This window comes from Nomascus leucogenys, chromosome 15 (genome assembly GCF_006542625.1).
Source record: "Nomascus leucogenys isolate Asia chromosome 15, Asia_NLE_v1, whole genome shotgun sequence".
NCBI classification, from domain to species: Eukaryota; Metazoa; Chordata; class Mammalia; order Primates; family Hylobatidae; genus Nomascus; species Nomascus leucogenys.
In genome coordinates this window covers 73,955,430-73,973,454 of record NC_044395.1, presented here as the reverse complement: position 1 = coordinate 73,973,454, position 18,025 = coordinate 73,955,430, and the positions used below count along the sequence as shown (strand labels likewise).

Below are 18,025 nucleotides of genomic sequence, written 5' to 3'. Positions count from 1 at the left end.
GACTCACTGCAATCCCTATTAAAATTCCGCTGGCTTTTTTTTTTTTTTTTTTTTTTTGCAGAAACAGAAAAACTCATTCTAAAAGTCATATTGTATTTCCAAAAAATAGCCAAAATGATTTTTTAAAAGAAGGATAAAATACAGAAAACTCACATTTCCTGATTTCAAATTTTACTACAAATCTATAGCAATTAAACCAGCGTGGAACTAGACTAAGGAAAGATGTATAGACAAATGGAACAGAACAGAGAACTCAGAAATAAACCTTTGCATGTGTGGTCAATTAATTTTTGACAAGTGTGCCAAGACCATTTAATAGGGAAAGGATAACAATTTCAACAAATGGTTCTGGGAAAACTAAATATCCATATGCAAAAGGATACAGTTGAAATCTTACCTTCTACCATCTACAAAAATTAACTAAAAATGGATTAAAGACCTAAACACAAAAGGGTTAAAACTATAAAATGCTTGGAAGAAAACCCAGGGAGAACGTTTTATGATGTTGGATTTGGTAAGAATTTCTTGGATATGACACCAAAAGCACAGACAACAAAGGCAGTAATAAATAAGTTGGACTTCATCAAAATTTTAAAACTGCGCATCAAAGACCCTGATATGGTTTGGCTGCGTCCCCAACCCAAATCTCATCTTAAATTATAGCTCCCACAATTCCCACATATTATGGGAGGAATCTAGGGGGAAGTAATTGAATCACAGGGGTGGGTCTTTCCTATGCCGTTCTCATCATAGTGAATAAAAGTCTCATGTGATCTGGTGGTTTTATATAGAGGAATTCCCCTGCACAAGCTCTCTTCTTGCCTGCCACCAGGTAAGACATCCCTTGCTCTTCTGCCATGATTGTGAGGGCTCCCCAGCCATGTGGAACTGTGAGTCAATTAAACTTTCCTTTATAAATTCCCCAGTTTGGGGTATGCCTTTACTGGCAGAATGAAAACAGACTAATTCAGACACTCAATAATGGCAAACAATCAAATGGGGGAAAATATTTGCAAATAACATATCTGATAAGTAATTAATATCCAAAGTAAATAAAGAACTCCAACTCAACACTTCCCATCCCCCTCAAAAACCCAATTCTAAATGGTGAAATAGCTCAAATAGGCATTCTTTACAAAGATAATACAGGTCACCAGGGGCTGGGAGAAGGAAAGAACTGGGAGTTATTGTTTAATGGATACAGAGTTTCTGTTTGAGATGAAAAGTTTCTGGAAATGGATAGTGGTGATGATTGCAAAGCACTGTGAATGTACTTAATGCCAATGAACTGTACAGTTAAAAAAACATTTTTAAGACAAGATCTCACTCTGTTGCCCAGGCTGGAGCACAGTGGCATGATCTCAGGTTACTGCAACCTCCGCCTCCTGGACTCAAGCGATCCTCCCACCTAAGCCTCCCAAGTAACTGGGACTACAGGCATGTACAACCACACCCAGCTAATTTTTTGTATTTTTAGTAGAGACAGGGTTTCGCCATGTTGCCCAGGCTGGTCTTGAACTCCTGGGCTCAAGCAACCTGCCCTCCTTGGCCTCCCAAAGTGCTGGGACTACAGGTGTGAGCCACCAGCCCTAAAAATTGTTTAAATGATTAATTTTATGTTATATATATTACACCACAATTTTAAAAATAGTAGAAAACAAAACAAAAACCAAACAAAAGAATAATAATAAAACAAAAACATATTTTCTACACGTTGACTCTGAAAAGTCCTAAAAGCAATCACTAACCTAGTGGCAACGAGCACCCCTAGCATCCAGACTCTGGCTTCTAAACATCATTTCCCACTGAAAGGAATCAAGACTCCTTATAATGATGGTTGATTTCAGGACTGGCACAGAAAATGAACAGTAGGAGTGTGAAATAGTTTGACCTACCAGAGAGCAAAGAACACTATCAAAGACTATGAAAATTGTGTGAAAAGAATTCAGAAGCTGACCTGAAAAGCCTCCCAGTAGCTAAAGAGGGGACAATTTGAGCATCAACATTTTTTTCTTCAACTTTTATTTTAAGGTCCAGGGAACCTGTACAGGATGTACAAGTTTGTTACATAGGTAAACGGAGCATCAGTAATATTAATAACCACAATGGTTTGAAACAAATGAAATACTTTAAATTTAAAATTTTTTAATTATCCTAAAAAAGATGAACAAACAAACAAGAAAAACTATTAGTCACCTTTGGAGAATGCTAGTAGACAACCTCATTATTTTGAACACTGGTAAATAAAAATAAAATGTAAGAAAGTTAGGCTGGGGCCGGGCGCGGTGGCTCACGCCTGTAATCTCAGCACTTGCGGAGGCTGAGGTGGGTGGATCACAAGGTCAGGAGATCGAGACCATCCTGGCTAACACAGTGAAACCCTGTCTCTACTAAAAATACAAAAAACTTAGCCAGACGTGATGGTGGGCGCCTGTAGTCCCAGCTACTTAGGAGGCTGAGGCAGGAGAATGCCGTGAACCTGGGAGGTGGAGCTTGCAGTGAGCCGAGATCATGCCACTGCACTCCAGCCTGGGCGACAGAGCAAGACTCTGTCAAAAAAGAAAAAAAAAGAAAAAGAAAATTAGGCTGGGCTCAGTGGCTCTTGCTTGTAATCCCAGCACTGTTCTAAGAGGCCAAAGTGGGCAGATCCCTTGAGGCCAGGAGTTTGAGACCTGCCTGGCCAACGTGGCAAAACCCTATCTTTACCAAAAATACAAAAATTTAGTCTACATTTCAGGATAATCAGGATTTAAACTACTGTTTAGGGTAAAACTTGATAAGATAAAGATTATTTCCACAGAAGTATTTCGTCTGTGAAGAAGAAATAAGGGGGAAGGAAGAAAGGAGGGATAGAGGAAGAACTGAAGAGAGAGAGAGAGAGAGATGAAGTATGAGGCTAGTAGAAGAAAATATATAGAACCATATTTTTGTGACTTCATTACTTAAACAAGAACCCCAAACCACAAGCCACAGGGGAGGTGGATGCTAAATTTGACTACATTAAAAGTAAAGACATTTTCAACAACATATCAGGGACACAGTTAAAGATGGAGAACAGATAGAAGATATTCACACTTGCTCTAAGGTGAAAAGAAAGTAATGCTCAGAATATGTAAGGAACTTCTGAAAATCTGCCAGAAAAGTGAAACCCAAGGGAAAAATGGTCAATAACAACATAGGCAATTAACAAAAGGGGGACCTAAAGGATAATAAGCAGATGAAGCATAATTTACTAGATTTTAAAGAAATGCAAATTAAAGCAGATTTGCAAATAGTAGAAGGTTGATCAATATCAAGTGCTTGTGGGGAATATGGAAATCTTCACTCCTAATAAGAGCCTAACCGGGTATAGCAATTTGGCAAAGCAATCTTGCAGTTCAGCACTCACATATGTCCACCGATTTCTATCTGTGTTCATCGACACCTTGTTTGAGATAGCAAAGAATGGGTGACGACCTAGATATCACTCACTAAGGAAAGACAGAAAGTAACAGAATACCATGCAGGTAAAAAAAATAATGGTCTCAATTTGCATATACCAATGCAGAATGCTTGCACAAACATAATGTCGTGTGAAAAAGAAAGTAATATAAGTTTTATAGCTCAATAAAGTCATATATATTAAACACAAGCATACAGACAGTTTCAGTCTACTGTCAAGGATACATACACATACACAAGCATATGAACTGTGCCAGCACATTGCTCAGCCTCAGGGTTACCATTCACACAGTTTTCCATGCAAATGGTGCCCTCTGGGGAAAGATGCCAGACTACAACATGAATGGTGCCCCTTGAGGGTATGCAACATGGCAGCCTTGAATATTAAGATGGTTTGGAAGGTTGTAGATTAATATGTTGGAATAGGTGCCTATCACGAGAGCAAGGAGGGAAAAAGGAGTGGGAATGGGGAGGAAGGAGAACATGAAGTAAAATGAAGATAGAAAAGGGCACATGCATAAAAGGAGGATGATATTGTGACCTGAATGAAGAAATAGGATCAACTCAATTCCATGGTCTTAAGTGGGGGAGGGTGGACCTAAAGGAGGGATCTTGAGTTGGAAAACCAACAACCTTCTCAATCCTGCTAAGAAATGTGGATTTCATCTTGAAAGCTATGGGAAATCCTAGAAGTGTCTGAAACAGGAAAGATTTGCATGGGAATGGATGAGAAGGGGAGAGGCTGGGGGCAGCAGGCCTTCAAAGCAACCCATGCAAGGTCTCCATGAGCACAATGGGGTCATTGTGGCCAAAGATGCACTGAGCCAGGTGAGCATACCTAATGCCACACACAAAGATCCTTGGAAAGCCTGGCACTCCCTCCTTCGACTCCTCCCACATTCTCATGTACCCAGAGGCTCAAACAAAAATAAAGCCTGTTAAAAGTGCTGGGGACAGCTCCCACCAGCACGGCCATGGTTGGTACCACCTTCCAGATGTGAGTGTGACTAGCACACAGCTGTCTTCCCTGATGGCTGAGGAGTCCATGTTGTTGACTGACTACGCACCTGCGCTTTGCAGAGCAACAACAGTACATGGGGCATTCAGTCAAAACCTCCAAGCTAATACAGGGAGTATTCATTTTTTAAGAATTTTTTTTTCATTCTCCCAGACAGCTGCCCAAATATTTACATAAGAAATTCCCCTCCTCTGTCTTTTGCTAAATCTTCACCTAGTAGATTTAGCAAAAGTGTGACCTTCCAAAAAGTACTCCACCTCCCTGGTAGGAAATACCTGGACAAGACTTTGATCATCTCTGAAGCCTTTCCGATGGCAACACTCTGGAGCCTTGGGGACTCTTTCTTCTGGATGTGCTGAACACTTACTGTGCATAATGCGTCAGGTGTGTGCAGCAGCAAGGGCACAGGTTTTGTGGTCAGGCTTGGAATCCTGCATCTCTTACTTATGAACTGAATGGCGTATTTCCTTTATCTGTAAACATTGGAGATTAAAACGTTCTATCTCACAAGATTAATGCAGAGAAAATACATGTGAAAATACTCAACACAAGGATCTGGCATTTCAAAAACACTCAAGAAAACTTGGTTCCTCCTCATCTTCCTTCTTTTCTGCTTGGGAAAACAAATTTCACAAGCATTTTCACAATGGAAGTTTCACAGATTGTCATAATCAAATCTTCTCTTTTCAAGATACTAAGAACAACCTCAAGTGTGTATCTTATTTAGAAAGAAATTCCTAGAAAAATCTAAACTGTTAATTACAGACTACTTATAAACAACTTGGTTTATGTGTTTATTTTAATTTGATTTAATTTTTGCTAGAGGTGGGTTTGGAGAAGCACAAAATCAAATATGTTTTATGGCATCGCTTTCTAAGAATAGCCTTTTCCACTAGACTCAAGATGAAAAAGATAACGAATATTTTCTTTTTATAACTCTGATTCAATTTGGTATCTCCTTAGTCCTGCTTCTGTAGAGTTTCTGCCCCTTCTGTTCTCAGATCATTGACCAATTCTGATATGAGATAAAATTCTATTAATATTACCTTAAGCAAGTACTCAGGGAAGGAAAAAAAATGGAAAGGAGAGAAAACACCACACCCTCTTAACACTTCTGATCCACGGGCCCACCCTTGCTGTTTTAAGAATATTTTAAGTCAGTGATTGTCAGCTTTGGCTTCCTGAGGCCACGAAGAATTAATTAGTAAATTTTGACTAAAATATTTTCCTAACAAAATATAATATCTAATGAAAGCTAAGCTGTAGTGAAACAGGCACGCTCATGCATAGCTGATTGTAATTAGAACAAATCTTTTGAAAAGCAATTTGGCAGTGAGTATCAAGCCTCTAAATGTTTGTACTCTGACCTGGGAATTCTCTTTCTGGAAACCTATCTTATTGTGGGGAGGGTGGGAGTCTAATTAGGTAAACAGATACATGCACAAAGAAACTTGTTACGGTGTTATTTTATAACAGTAAAAAAAAGTATGGGAAACAAACTGATAACACGCGCAGTTCTGTAAACTATGGTATATCCACCAGATGGGTGGATCTGTTTACAGGCAGTCTGTCAAAACCTGAGTATAAACATGTATATACAATCTTATCAAAATTATATATTTTTAAATACAGAAGCAAATACGAAATCTGCGCAATTCAGAAGGTTTGGAAGTAAATATACCAATCTTGGTAGTGACAGGTTTTTGGTACAGAGATTTAGAATGACTTTTCTTGCCTTTTTATTTATGTTATTTTCAGGTTCATCGTAAGGACTACAGTGTACACAACTTTTCTAATCAGCAAAAAATAAACACACTTTATAAGGAAATAAACAAACATAGAGATGCCATATGGAATCTTTTGGTTTGGGAGATGGCTGAGACTGGGATAACTCAGATCAAAAATACAATAAATTATCTCAGTTACAAAAAAAAAAAAAAGGGTGGGGCTGACCAGTAAGGGACCTACATTTCATACCCTTCTTAAGTTTGCTGGTTTCTGCCCAGGATTTCCATTAGAGCTGGAGAATAGGAGCTGAATTAATTTTCCCAGGGGCCCTGAAATCCTGACATTGGTACATTCCCCATGATGCATTTATTCTCATTCTTAGTGCCATGGTGACCATAAACGTGAATTAAAACTTGAAGTATTTAGCATTTATTAAGCACTTCCTATGCACAGGCACTGTTTTGGTGCTTTTTATACCTGTATTTCACCTTTCTCAAGCTTGCAAAAGCTCTTAGTAAAAAGAACTATTGTCTCCTTCCTCCCTGCTCCCCCACGCCAGCCTGTTCTACACACTCCTTTCTTCTACTCACAGAGAGTGCCTTTTAGGAATATAATTGATTTGGATAAAAGAAAAAAAATGGGCCAACTAGGCTGCCATTTGTTATCAATAAAGCCTCGCAGCTGCCTGAACAGTTGACTAAATAAGCACCTTCAAATGGTCAGGACAGGGAAGGTTCTAGAAATAGGGCACCAGAAAATCCCACAGGCCTTCTGCTTGTGATGTGGCTTATTTGCTTTACAGGCGTCAAGCATATTTGCTGACGTCAGCAGCCCATCAAAGTTTAAAATAATAATAGTGAAAAGGAAAACAGCCCCTTTCTGCCAGGCAGTTCTGTTCTGCCAACTTCTGCGTTCTTTTTGAGTTAATAAACGTCCAAGAATCACTCCCCTACCACCCTGAGGGGGAAAAACAGCACAATAATTTTAAAACCATCAGGTCAGCCCATTGTCAGCATAAACCATTCAGACAAGTAGCATTTTGTCACACTCTAATGAGGATTTTACCTCTGCCTCAAAATGAAAGCTATCATTAGGTTTCGTGTTTATGGGCTCAAATGACTGTCTGGGGATGGTGGGTTTTTTTCAGTCCTTTCCTCATTTTAATCATGTTCAAGACCAAATGCATAGACATTTCCTGCATCAGATGAAACTAAAAAACCACAGTTACGCCAGCTAATGTCTTTTGAAAACATCAATTAAGAAAATGGCCTTTAAATTCCCATTTTTACTTGAAAATCTGCAAACAGGCACACATGTTGTAATACCAGGGCAGTGGTGGTGGCAGTGCGGGGCGGGCGGGGGGTGCTGTCTCTAAAAAGGAGACAGCACAAACAGTGGTTTGAGGAGGTCATAAGGGCAGGCTCCCATTGGCAACAAGCAGATAGAGAATCTCTGCAAGGGAAGGAACTTCCGTATAATGCAAGACCTCTTAAGTTATCTTCACATGTAGTGTTGAAACTGTAGCCAGCCCCTCAAGAGTAGGTTGATAAGAGGCTTCTGCACCATGCTGGTACCACACACATGCCCCATTGTTAATAACCTTCTCAGGACAGATTAGATCCCACATTCCTCAGAAGTACTGAGCTGCAGAGGGAAATCGGCCAGCAGGCTCCTTCCACGGGGCCAACAACTAGCTACAACTGATAAGTTTTAATTGAAATAACTGGAACAATTACATGGAGTCCACACCAGCTCTGTCGCCAGCTACTGAGATGGTGTTGCACTTGCATCTCCTGGCATGTGCATAGGCATGTGCCAGACAAGAGTAATTCAAGTTCTTAACTCACTTTTTATCTTTTTTTCCATGGCTACGTGCCATCGTTAATCAAATTGTTCACCCAAAAAGTACTATGAGATTGTTTTATTTTTTTTCTTTTCTGGCCTTATCTAGGAAACCCTGATATTTACACTATCTCAATTTAAGTTTGAACAAGTAACTAATTAATCTCTGACAAAATATACTGAAGTTAGACGAGTCTGGGTAAAATCCGTTGAGGTCATGGTTGGTTTTACGCACATAGCTGAATTTAAAAGCTGAACACTAAAACATCTTTGCTTTCAAAGAGTGCTTGTTAGACAGCAAGTTTTGTTTTGCATAACTTGAATTCTGCTACTTCCTTTTATTTTTTTCTGAAATAACAGTGATTGAGTCAATGAAGTGGCAATATGAATTAAAGGACAACACACCTGCCTTTGTAGGGACAGATCCCAAAGGGCCCAAATTAAATTTTAACCACGATTATGTTTGCCAGGATTTTATATCTCAAATGATTATGTTTGGCTTTTGTAATAATAAAAGGTTATTTTGGGAAAAGAATTCCCTTTTAACATCTATCGTGTTTACTAGGAGGAAATACAAGGTTAGACTTCGATACAGTTTAGCCTTTGAAAGAAAATAAAAGACAAATTATTTAGCAGATGGGTAATTCCCAAATCTGCAGAAATGTAAACAGCCAGGATTTTGGTGCCTATGGGTTTTATCAAAGATGTAAGAAAGGCAGAGACCGACACCAGTGCGTCCTCTTTGGCTAGTTTTAACACGTTTACAGTCACAATTAACATTCAAGGAATTTCCTTTTCATCCAAGTGTTTCTTTTAAAGCACTTCATACCACAGACTAAAGTTCTAGCTGCCATCAGTCCTTCCCATACAGAAGAGTAGCGAAATCTCCATAATACTTCCTGACTTTGAAAATGGGCTCGGACCACGTCAATTTCCTTGGGGTGTTTGTTTTCCAATATAGGGGGTTCTCGCCTCCTCCCTCCTTCCCTCTCTTTAAAGAGCTTGTATTGAGGATCCTACTTCTTCGTCCCTCACCCTGCTCTGCACTCACCCCGGAGCTAGATGAGCGCGAGGCTGGGCAGGCGTCCTAAGCCCTCCCCTGGCCCAGCCCAGTAGGAGCGCTGCTGCCCGGCCGGAGCTCTGGGCTCGCAACAGCCTGGTTTCAAGTCCCTGAGCCGGCCGGCCCACTGCATTCTGCAAGAAAAAAGAGATCCCTGTTCCCGCCCCCCGCCCCCCACCCCTACACAAGGGATTCGCACATGGGCACGGAATCCGAGTCTTGGCTATGCATAGAGCTCAGTCCCGTATCCGAGTCTTCGTCGTTGCCAGGACCGCTCTTGGCCAGTCCACGGGCCTGGTCCACCCACATGTCGGCGCAGGCTTGAGGCCCAGGTTCCCGCGAGGGACCGCCAGAGCCAGGAGCCCCATCCGGTGCCACCGTCAGCTCCAAAGTGTGCAAAGTTTGCAGAAGGCCCTGTAGCTCGCGCTCCTTGCTGTCCCATTGCTGCTGGCTGTAATCCAAGTCCGACTTGACGGCCTCTAGGTCCGTGTTGAGCCGCAGCCCGATGTAAAGGCTGGTGCTGAGCTGCGTCCTGACCCGTTCCTGCTCCAGCAGCAGCTCGCCGTCGGGGCCACCGTCGGGCTCCAGGGGCTCCTCCCGCGCCGCCAGCTCCTCCAGGCGCCGCCGCATCCACCTCTGGTTGAGTTCCTCCTGAATCTCGGCTGAAAGGCGCTCCAGCAACTCCTCCTGCTGAACCCGTTGCTCCTGAAGTCGCAGCAAGTCGTCGCAGCGCCGGGCCAGCTCCTCCAGCGCCGCCGCCTGCGCCTCGCCGTCTAAAGGGGAGGCCGCCTCCGCCGCCGCCACCTCCGCCGCCGCCACCTCCGCCTCCGCCGCCTCCGCCGCCACCTCTTCTGGCTCCTCTCCCGGGCTGGACCCGTCGAGCTCGATGCCTGCCCCAACCAAGTAAGTGTCCTGCACGTAGTTGACCCCGTGACGCCGCATGCGGTCCAGGTGCACCTTGGCCTCGTAGCGATCGATCTCGCGGTCCAGCTCGTGGAGCCGCTGCACCTGCTGGCGAATGGTGTGGTCCTGGGAGAGCACCAGATGCACCAGCGTCTCCATGCGCTCCACCGACGCGCTCTCGTGGGTCCGCGGCGACGAAGAGCAGGACGAGGCAGTGGACGACGAAGTGGACGAACAGGACGACAGTGGCTGCTGCTGGCGCCGCCGGTTGAGCTTGGCCAGTTTGCGAAAGGCCTTGCGCACCACTCTCCGCTGTTTCTCCTGGGTCATGGCCAGGCTGGGCCGCGCCGGGGACCCGCGGGCCGGACAGGGGCGCTCTCGGCTCAGCACTACGCGCGCCTCGGCGCTGCGGGGGCCGGCGTTAGGCAGCGATGCCTCGCTGCGCACTAGCACAAAGCGCACATTCTCTTGCTCTTCGCCCCAGGCAGCCCAGAGGCGCAAGATGCGCGTCTTGTTGGGGAGGATGCGCTCAAAGCCGCGCCACTTCTCCACGATGCAATAGCACTGCGGGGGCCCGCACAGCATGCCCTGCGGCAGCGCCTCGTCGTCGTCCTCGTCGTCCTCGTCCGGGGGTTCGGGCAGCTCTCCCAGGCCATGCGAATCGCCGGCCGACCCCCGCCGCCGGCTCCGCCGCTGTCTCCGTCGCCGCCGGCAGCCGTCCTCCAAAAGCACTCGCACAACGTCGGAGCAAGTGGTGCGGCGGGAGAGGCCGGACACCAGCTTCTCTTCCTGGCAGATCCACACCGATATCTTCTTTTCCGAAGGATCCATGGCGCAACCAGGGCGCAGGTGGCAGGTCCGGCCGGGGTCTGCTGGGGCGGCGAGGACAGCAAGGTCAGCCCAGTAGCTCTGGGATGGGAGAGGAGCCCGTGCCCCACTCCGGCGGCTGCACTAGCCCTGTTCCCCCGCTGCGCACCGAAGGCAGGCTGGAAAGCGACTGCGGCTGTGGTCACGGTTGCGGCTGCGCTCTACCCGGACGACGGGCGCTCCCGGGGCAACGCGCCCGGGACCGGCTCCCGCCGCTCTGGCTCTGCCCAAGGTGCCCGGGACCTCCGGGTTTTGCTCCTCCCCACGTGGCTCCACCCCTTCCCGCCCCCAAGGCCCAGAGCTGTGGCTGGAAGTGCAGGAGGCTCAGGGCCCAGGCCCGCCCTTCGCAGCCTTGCCGCGCCCCGTGCGCCCCGTCCGCCCCTCGCTCGCAGTGCAGGCATCCTGAGTCTCGGCCCTTTTCGCCAAATCGCTGCTCTGCCATGCGCCTACGCAAGGAAAGATGCAAGGGCCCCTCCACTTCAGGGAGTGGAGCTCGCGCCTCGGCACGGATCAGCCGTGCGTCTCCCTTGGGCTACTGGCTCCTCCTCTCCTTGTGTCTATAGCTAGCTGGACGCATCGTGACTTTATCTTCTTATCTTTCCTGGCGCCCCCAGGCGCATTTCCTGGTCCCTCGATTCAGCGGCGTCTGGGGAGTGCACTTTGCACAGACAGGGAAACCGAGGCACTCAGCGGTCTCCAATGGAGACGCTGTAATCGCATTCCACGACCAGCTAGCGCTATAAGCGCTGCCTCTAACGCGGAAGGCCTCCCAGTCTTCCTCGACAGGAAGCAATATTTGCATATCTAAGGAGAACAAGATTCGGCAATGTGCTCCGGGAGCAAGTGCAGGCATGGAACGGTCTGGGCTGGAGGGGGACAGACGTTCAGAGGCGGGGCTGCCCGTTCCCTGTAGTGTCGCGTAAGTGGGTCTCCACGTCACCTTCACCTCAGCTTCCCACAGCCTTCTTGGGAGAGGGGCTCCTCATTCTAGTGGGAGTTCAGGGCCCAGACCCAAGTCACAAGCTATTTTTATGCTTTCCACCTCCATAAGGGGAAACTGTGAAGGCTTCTGGCATTTTCTAATATTCAGATGTGGTCCAGAAGAGATAACAGCCAAGCTTTACAGGACAAGAAACCCAAGGCCACAATGCAAATGAACTTGTTTCATCCTTAACTGCTGATGAGGATGGTCCATTGAGTGCAAGGCTTGCCCTGAACGTGTTCTTGTGAGCACAGGTGTAATAATAAGCTCACTCCCTGTCTTCAAGACCTTGGATGGCTCCTCATTGCCTCTTGGCTAAAGCACTTTTGTTCATTCAGTAATTCACTCAGCAAATATTTATTGAGTACCTACTGTGCTCCAGGTCCTATGCTAGGGATGTGACAATGAACTAATCGCCAGTTCTGGCTTGCGAGGAGTTCACAATCTAGTGGGAGAGCACAGCCAAGTAAACATTCCCAACACAATGTCCTGTGTCCTCTGATAAGGGAGAGCATCAGGTTCTGGGGGAATCTGGAGTGGCATCCAACCCATCTCGGAGGGGCAAGGAAGGCTTTCCCCCAGAAGAGGTGTCTTAGACAAGACCCAAAGGACCATTAGAGTCTGCCAAAAGGAAAGCAGATGGAGGGGAGGGACAAGCAGCATTCTAGAAGGGATTGTAGTGCAGTCAGGAATCAAGAGCATGTTAGTTACGGGGGCTGTCAGGAATTTGAGAGGAGTGTCTAAAATTGAAGTTGGATAATTGAACAGGAACGGGATCAGGAAGGGCCTTTAATTCCATGCTTATGTGTTTGGATTTATCTTAAAGACAATGAGAACACATAGAGTGCAAATCTGGAGTCAGAACAGCCAAGTAAAAATTTCAGCACCACTTACTAGCTCTATAACCTTAGGAAAAGTATTAATCTCTCTGAGCTTCAGTTTCCTGGTCTGTGAAATGGTGATAATAAAAATACCTCCCTAATAGAACTGGTGTAACGATTAACTGCCTGGGCCTGGTAAATCCCCCGTAGTTCTATTGGGGGGTTGGAAAGGTGGGAGGTATATTAGTTTTCTATTGCTATGTAACAAATTATCACAAACTTACTGACTTAAAACAACACCCATCTATTACTTCACTGTTCTGTAGATCACAAGTCCAACTTGGCATGGCTGCTGCATACTTTGCTCAGGATGTCCGAGGCAAAAGGCAAGGTATAGGCTGGTTCAAGTTCCTGTCTGAAGGCTCTGGGGGAATACCCACTTCCAAATCCATTCAGGCTGTTTGCATGATCTGGTTCCTCTCAGTTGTAGGTCTGAGGTCCCCATTCTCTTGTTGGCTGTCCTCCAGGGTCACTCTCAGCTCCTACAGGACTCTCTCAGATCCCTTCTGTAGGATATCCACCCCCCGCCCCGCAACTTTAAAGTCAGCAACCACATGTCAAATCCATCCAGTCCTCCTTTGCTTCTAATTAATCTACCATCCTCTTCTGCCACTAGCTAGAGAAAACTCTGCTTTTAAAGTGCTTGATTAGTCAAACCCACTTGGATAATTTCTCTATCTTAAGGTTGACTGATTAGTAACCTTAACTATATCTGAAAAAACCCTTTTGCTGTGTACTGTAATATAATCACCAAAGTAGCCCCCAGGGAGATGGAGGTTATGGGGCTGTCTTAGAATTCTGCCTGCCATAGGGCATAACATGAACAGATTTTGATTTTTTAAAGATCCCTCTGTTTGTATTGAAGACAATGGGTGGCAGTGGGGGATGACAGGCAAGAAAGCCTTTTAGAAGACTATCACGTTCATTCAAGGAAGAGATGATGACCTATACTGAGAATAGTGGCAGTGAGAAGACTGGACACAATTGAGAGCTATCAAGGAGGCGGGAGAGGCAGGACTTGGTAATAGATTGACAAGAGATTTCCTTCTCCCTAGAATGGTGTCAAAGCCCACTTCTCCAGCTTCTCACTTACATGTGGGCTATCCCTTCTTCTTTTCCTCTCACACAGGATTGCTAGAGCTTTGTAGTCAGCTGCCATCCCTGCTGGATTCTAAGCTCCACAAGGGCAGGGATCATATCTCTTTTGCTCACTTTTGAATCCTTTACATTTAGTGCAATCCTTGACACATTCTAGGTTTACTCAGTATCTGTTGAATAAATTAATGAATCAATGAAGGAATCCTACATTTTAGCAAGCCAATACCTCATCCATCCAGAAGAACTCCTGCATCTTGATGTATCCACACTTTTGTACATGCTTTTCCCACTAATTAAGATTCCTCTTAAACAACTGGAGAACTTTTACTCACTCTTCAGAAGCTCAGGTAAAGGTCACCTGCTCTGGGAGTCCTTTCTTTCCTACTCCAGAAAGAACTGGTTCCCTGCTCTTCTTCTGCGTCTATTAATGCGGAGGTTACATTGTGCTGTGATGCATTTTTTATGTCTGTTTACTCCCACAAGAGTAGAGCTTTTCAAAAGAAAAGATTGTCTCTGTCCTATTTACAGTTTAGTCCTCAGTGCCTAGGGTGCCTGGCACATGGCAGGTTCTCCATCTTCCCGTATGTTTTAAGGAACACTCAGATGAATAATGTCTAAGATATTGTGCTACCCTCAAGATAACTTCTTTCTAGAAGCAGACAAATACATGGAATCCCTGTTGTAGTAATGATATATATGAAATTCCTGCTGGACTAATTAAAGGATAGAATGATTGTATGGGTGCTAGGAAGGATGCAAAAGGCAGGCTTCAATAAATGGGGAGGAGGCGTTGAGGGCATTCTTGGTGGGAGAAAATACTTGAGTTAAAATGCTAAAATGAGTATGCATGTGGTCATGTACTGGTGTTTTAGAGTGTGTGTTTTGGAGTCACCCTGCCTCATTTCAAATACCAGCTATAAGCTTTCCAACCCTCAATCTTCTCACCAGGAAAAAAGTATAATATTGGAACCTTCCTTATAGAGTTGTCATTACATGAGATGAAATAATGCACAATATATAAAAGATCTAGTGTAGTGACTGGCACATAAAACATGCTCAATAAAACACAGCTAGCGTTGTCAAGAAATTGTATTAAGTACCTACTGCATGCTATGTCCTGGGCTATGTGTTGAGGATCCGTGAATGAACTGGACAGACATGGTCCCTGACCTTAGAGATGTCATAGCCAGGATTAGTGTGGTTTAGCATGGATTTCTTAAGTTAGGCTAGGCTGTAGTAACAAACAGGGCCAAACGTGCATAATGGCTCAAACATCACAAAGGTTTATTTTTCACTCAGATAATAGTCAAAAGAAGATGTCCTGGTTGGGAGGTGGCCTTATTCCTGGTTCTTTCCATCTCGTGACTCCAAAAATCCTCTAGACTTCATCATCATGTATATAGAGCCAGAGGAAGAGGAGAGAGTATGGAGGGGCACACCCTCTTCTTTAAGGCATTGGCTGAAAATTGAGCTCATATCCCGTTGGCTAGAACCCAGTCACGGCCACTGGTAATGGCAAGGAGGCTAGGAACTGCAATGAGTGTCTCAGAAGAGGAAATGGGTTTTCATGAACAGCTAGCTGCCTGCCATAAAAATATTTATTTGAAAAATGAGACAAGAGGCATAGAAAGAAGTTCCAAAAGTGTAGGAATTGCAAACTGGTAGTCCACCAGCCAAATCTTGCTGCCTTAGACAGAATATACTCTCTGTTTAGCCACAAAAACAACACTCTATTTCACATATGACCCAATTCACATACATTCATGAATCACCTGAGCCCTGTAATCATTTGAGTTGTGACTCTTGCTTCTATACATCCTCCCAGGGTTATCTCATTCACTCCCAGGGGTGTTATACAATTAATATGCCATGGCTTCCGCATCTATTCCAGAATTATCCAAATATGCATATCCAACAGCTTGCTGGGTAGCTCCACTTGAGTATCTGCCAAAAATCCAAACCTTTGTCAAATAGATGAAGTTGAATCCATTATTTCTCCCAAAGCCTGTTCTGCCTCTTGTAATATCTATTTCAGAAAATGGTCCCATCATTCACCAAGCAAGACCTGAAACTTGAGGATCACCCTTGTTCATCACCATCTACCTCCTTTCCCCACAGGATGTTGAAGTTCTGTGAGGGCAGAGGGTTTTGCATGCTTTTTTTCCTATTTAACCTCCAGCACTTGAGACATCAGCTCTCACACAGTAGACAATAAGTGTTTGTAGAGTGAATGAATGAATGAATGAATGAATGCGTTGCCTTAGCTTAGGGACTCATTTATTTTTAACCTGGATCTTGCACTTTCCTTCAAACCAATTTCCTTGCCTCAAACCCTGCCTCTCTCCCATACTCTCTACTGCATATGTTTGATGACTCCATTATCTTCAGAATCCAGTTCAAGTTCTCAGCAGGACCTATACGTCTCTGTAGGATCTGAGGTCTGCTTGACTCTCAGCCTGTACACTGCAGCCACATCCTCAATCACACAGTTCCCTCTGACCTCTGGCTAATTCCTGTCCACCTTCCAAGTTTCCGCTTAACTTCACCTCCTCCTAAAAGTCTTCTTTGGCAGCAACATCCTCTCCAGGAAAGAATCCAAACAAAACTGCTTTAGGAAGATTAGTCTACATCAGGTTGGATCAACTGAAGTTATAATACACTTGTGTTAGGAGAACAAAGGATGGGGGGAGGGTGAAGGATGTACTTAAAAATTCAGACTGTGGTTGCTTAATCACTTTAATATAAATAGAGAAGATGCCTTTGAGCACATCATAGATCTTTTGCAGTCTTAATCCTTAGGGCTGCTCTGTCCAATACAGTAGCCACTAGGCATATGGGGCTGTTGAATACTTGAAATGTGTCTCTGTGAATTGATATGGGCTTTGAGCAGAAATACACACCAAATGTCAAAGACTTCATACAAAAAAAGGAATGTACAATATGTTATTAATAATATGTAATCTTGATTACATGTGGAAGTGATACTATTTTGGATATATTGAGTTAAATCATTACAATTATTTTACCTATTTCTTTTTACTTATTTTTTAATGTGGCTACTAGAAGTCTTAAAATACTTACGCAGCTTGAGTTATGTTTCCATTAGACAGTGGTGCCGGTGGGAAGGCCAAGTAACTTGTAGCAGATCATTTGAACCTTCTCAAGTGTGGACTTACCCTAAATATCCTAAGGTAATAAATCCATCTAGGTTTTGGCTATCTCTGAAGAAAGTCATTCCATACCTTTTCTGGATTTGTGGTTTAAATGTTTCTGTTTGATGATGGCCCTCAAAAGCTTCTTGCTACAGCCTAAGCCAGTCCCCTTAGGCTACCTAAGAAGCATATTCCTGAGGATCACCCTGCAGCTGAATCCAATTGAAAGTTAAAGTATAAATGGTTGCTCCCCAGACAGAATGTCAGTATCCTTGTTCATGCAGCAGCCCTGAGCCTGATAGAAGGTATATAGATTCATGCTATGCCCTGGCCAGAAAAATACATGGGCTTCATAATAGGAAAAAATATGTTTATGACCTAGGGATAGAGGAGGCATTTATAGACAAAACATAAATTAAAATTCATAAAAGAAAAGCTCAGTAGTATATGATCATATCAAAATTAGAAACTTCTGTTTGAAAACACACACACACACACAGAGAGAGAGAGAGAGAAATACACTATAATGTTAAGATGTCAAGTAACCCAGGAGAAAATAGATCCTAGAAGGTTAGGATTCAGGATGCATAAAGAACTCCAAAAATTTAGCAAGAAAAAAAAGCTATGCAACACTATGGAAAATGGGTAAAAAGTAGATTAAAGGATTTTACAAAAGAAGAAACATAAATAGCCAACAAACATATAAAATAATGCCCAACCTCACCAGTAATCAGGAAAATGTAAATTTAAGTGAAAGATCATACTCTTTTTTTGCCAGCAGATTGGCAACATTTTTTTAAATTGATGATATATCAATATAAAAATAGGGGAAGTATCCTCTCAGACAACACTGGTGTAAATACGTGTATCTATTTTGGAGATATTTCTACTAAAAAATAAAACTGAGCATACCCTGCATACCATGAAGCAATCCAACTTCACGGAATCTACTTTAGAAAGACACGTGTGTGCACAAAGAGGCGTGTATGGGGTGTTCACTACATTTGTTTTTGCAAACAATGGGAACAATCAAAATGTCCACCAATAAGAGAA

At 44.1% G+C, this 18,025-nt stretch overlaps 1 protein-coding gene across 1 annotated transcript; it reads right to left on the bottom strand.

Moving 5' to 3' along the window:
• Window positions 1–9,269: 9,269 nt before the first annotated feature.
• On the bottom strand, window positions 9,270–10,823 carry RASSF10 (Ras association domain family member 10). The gene is made up of 2 exons (XM_030829011.1): window positions 9,909–10,823; window positions 9,270–9,878 (listed from the first exon to the last, which is right to left on the bottom strand). Exons 1-2 carry the CDS (start codon window positions 10,821–10,823, stop codon window positions 9,270–9,272), a joined length of 1,524 nt encoding a protein of 507 aa, XP_030684871.1.
• Window positions 10,824–18,025: the final 7,202 nt, after the last annotated feature.

Coding starts and splice junctions, on each gene's coding strand:
- RASSF10 (XM_030829011.1), bottom strand. CDS start 10,823: ATGGATCCTTCGGAAAAGAAGATATCGGTGTGGATCTGCCAGGAAGAG. Junction 9,879..9,908: donor CGGAGGCGGCGGAGGCGGAG/GTGGCGGCGGCG, acceptor GCGGCGGCGGAG/GCGGCCTCCCCTTTAGACGG.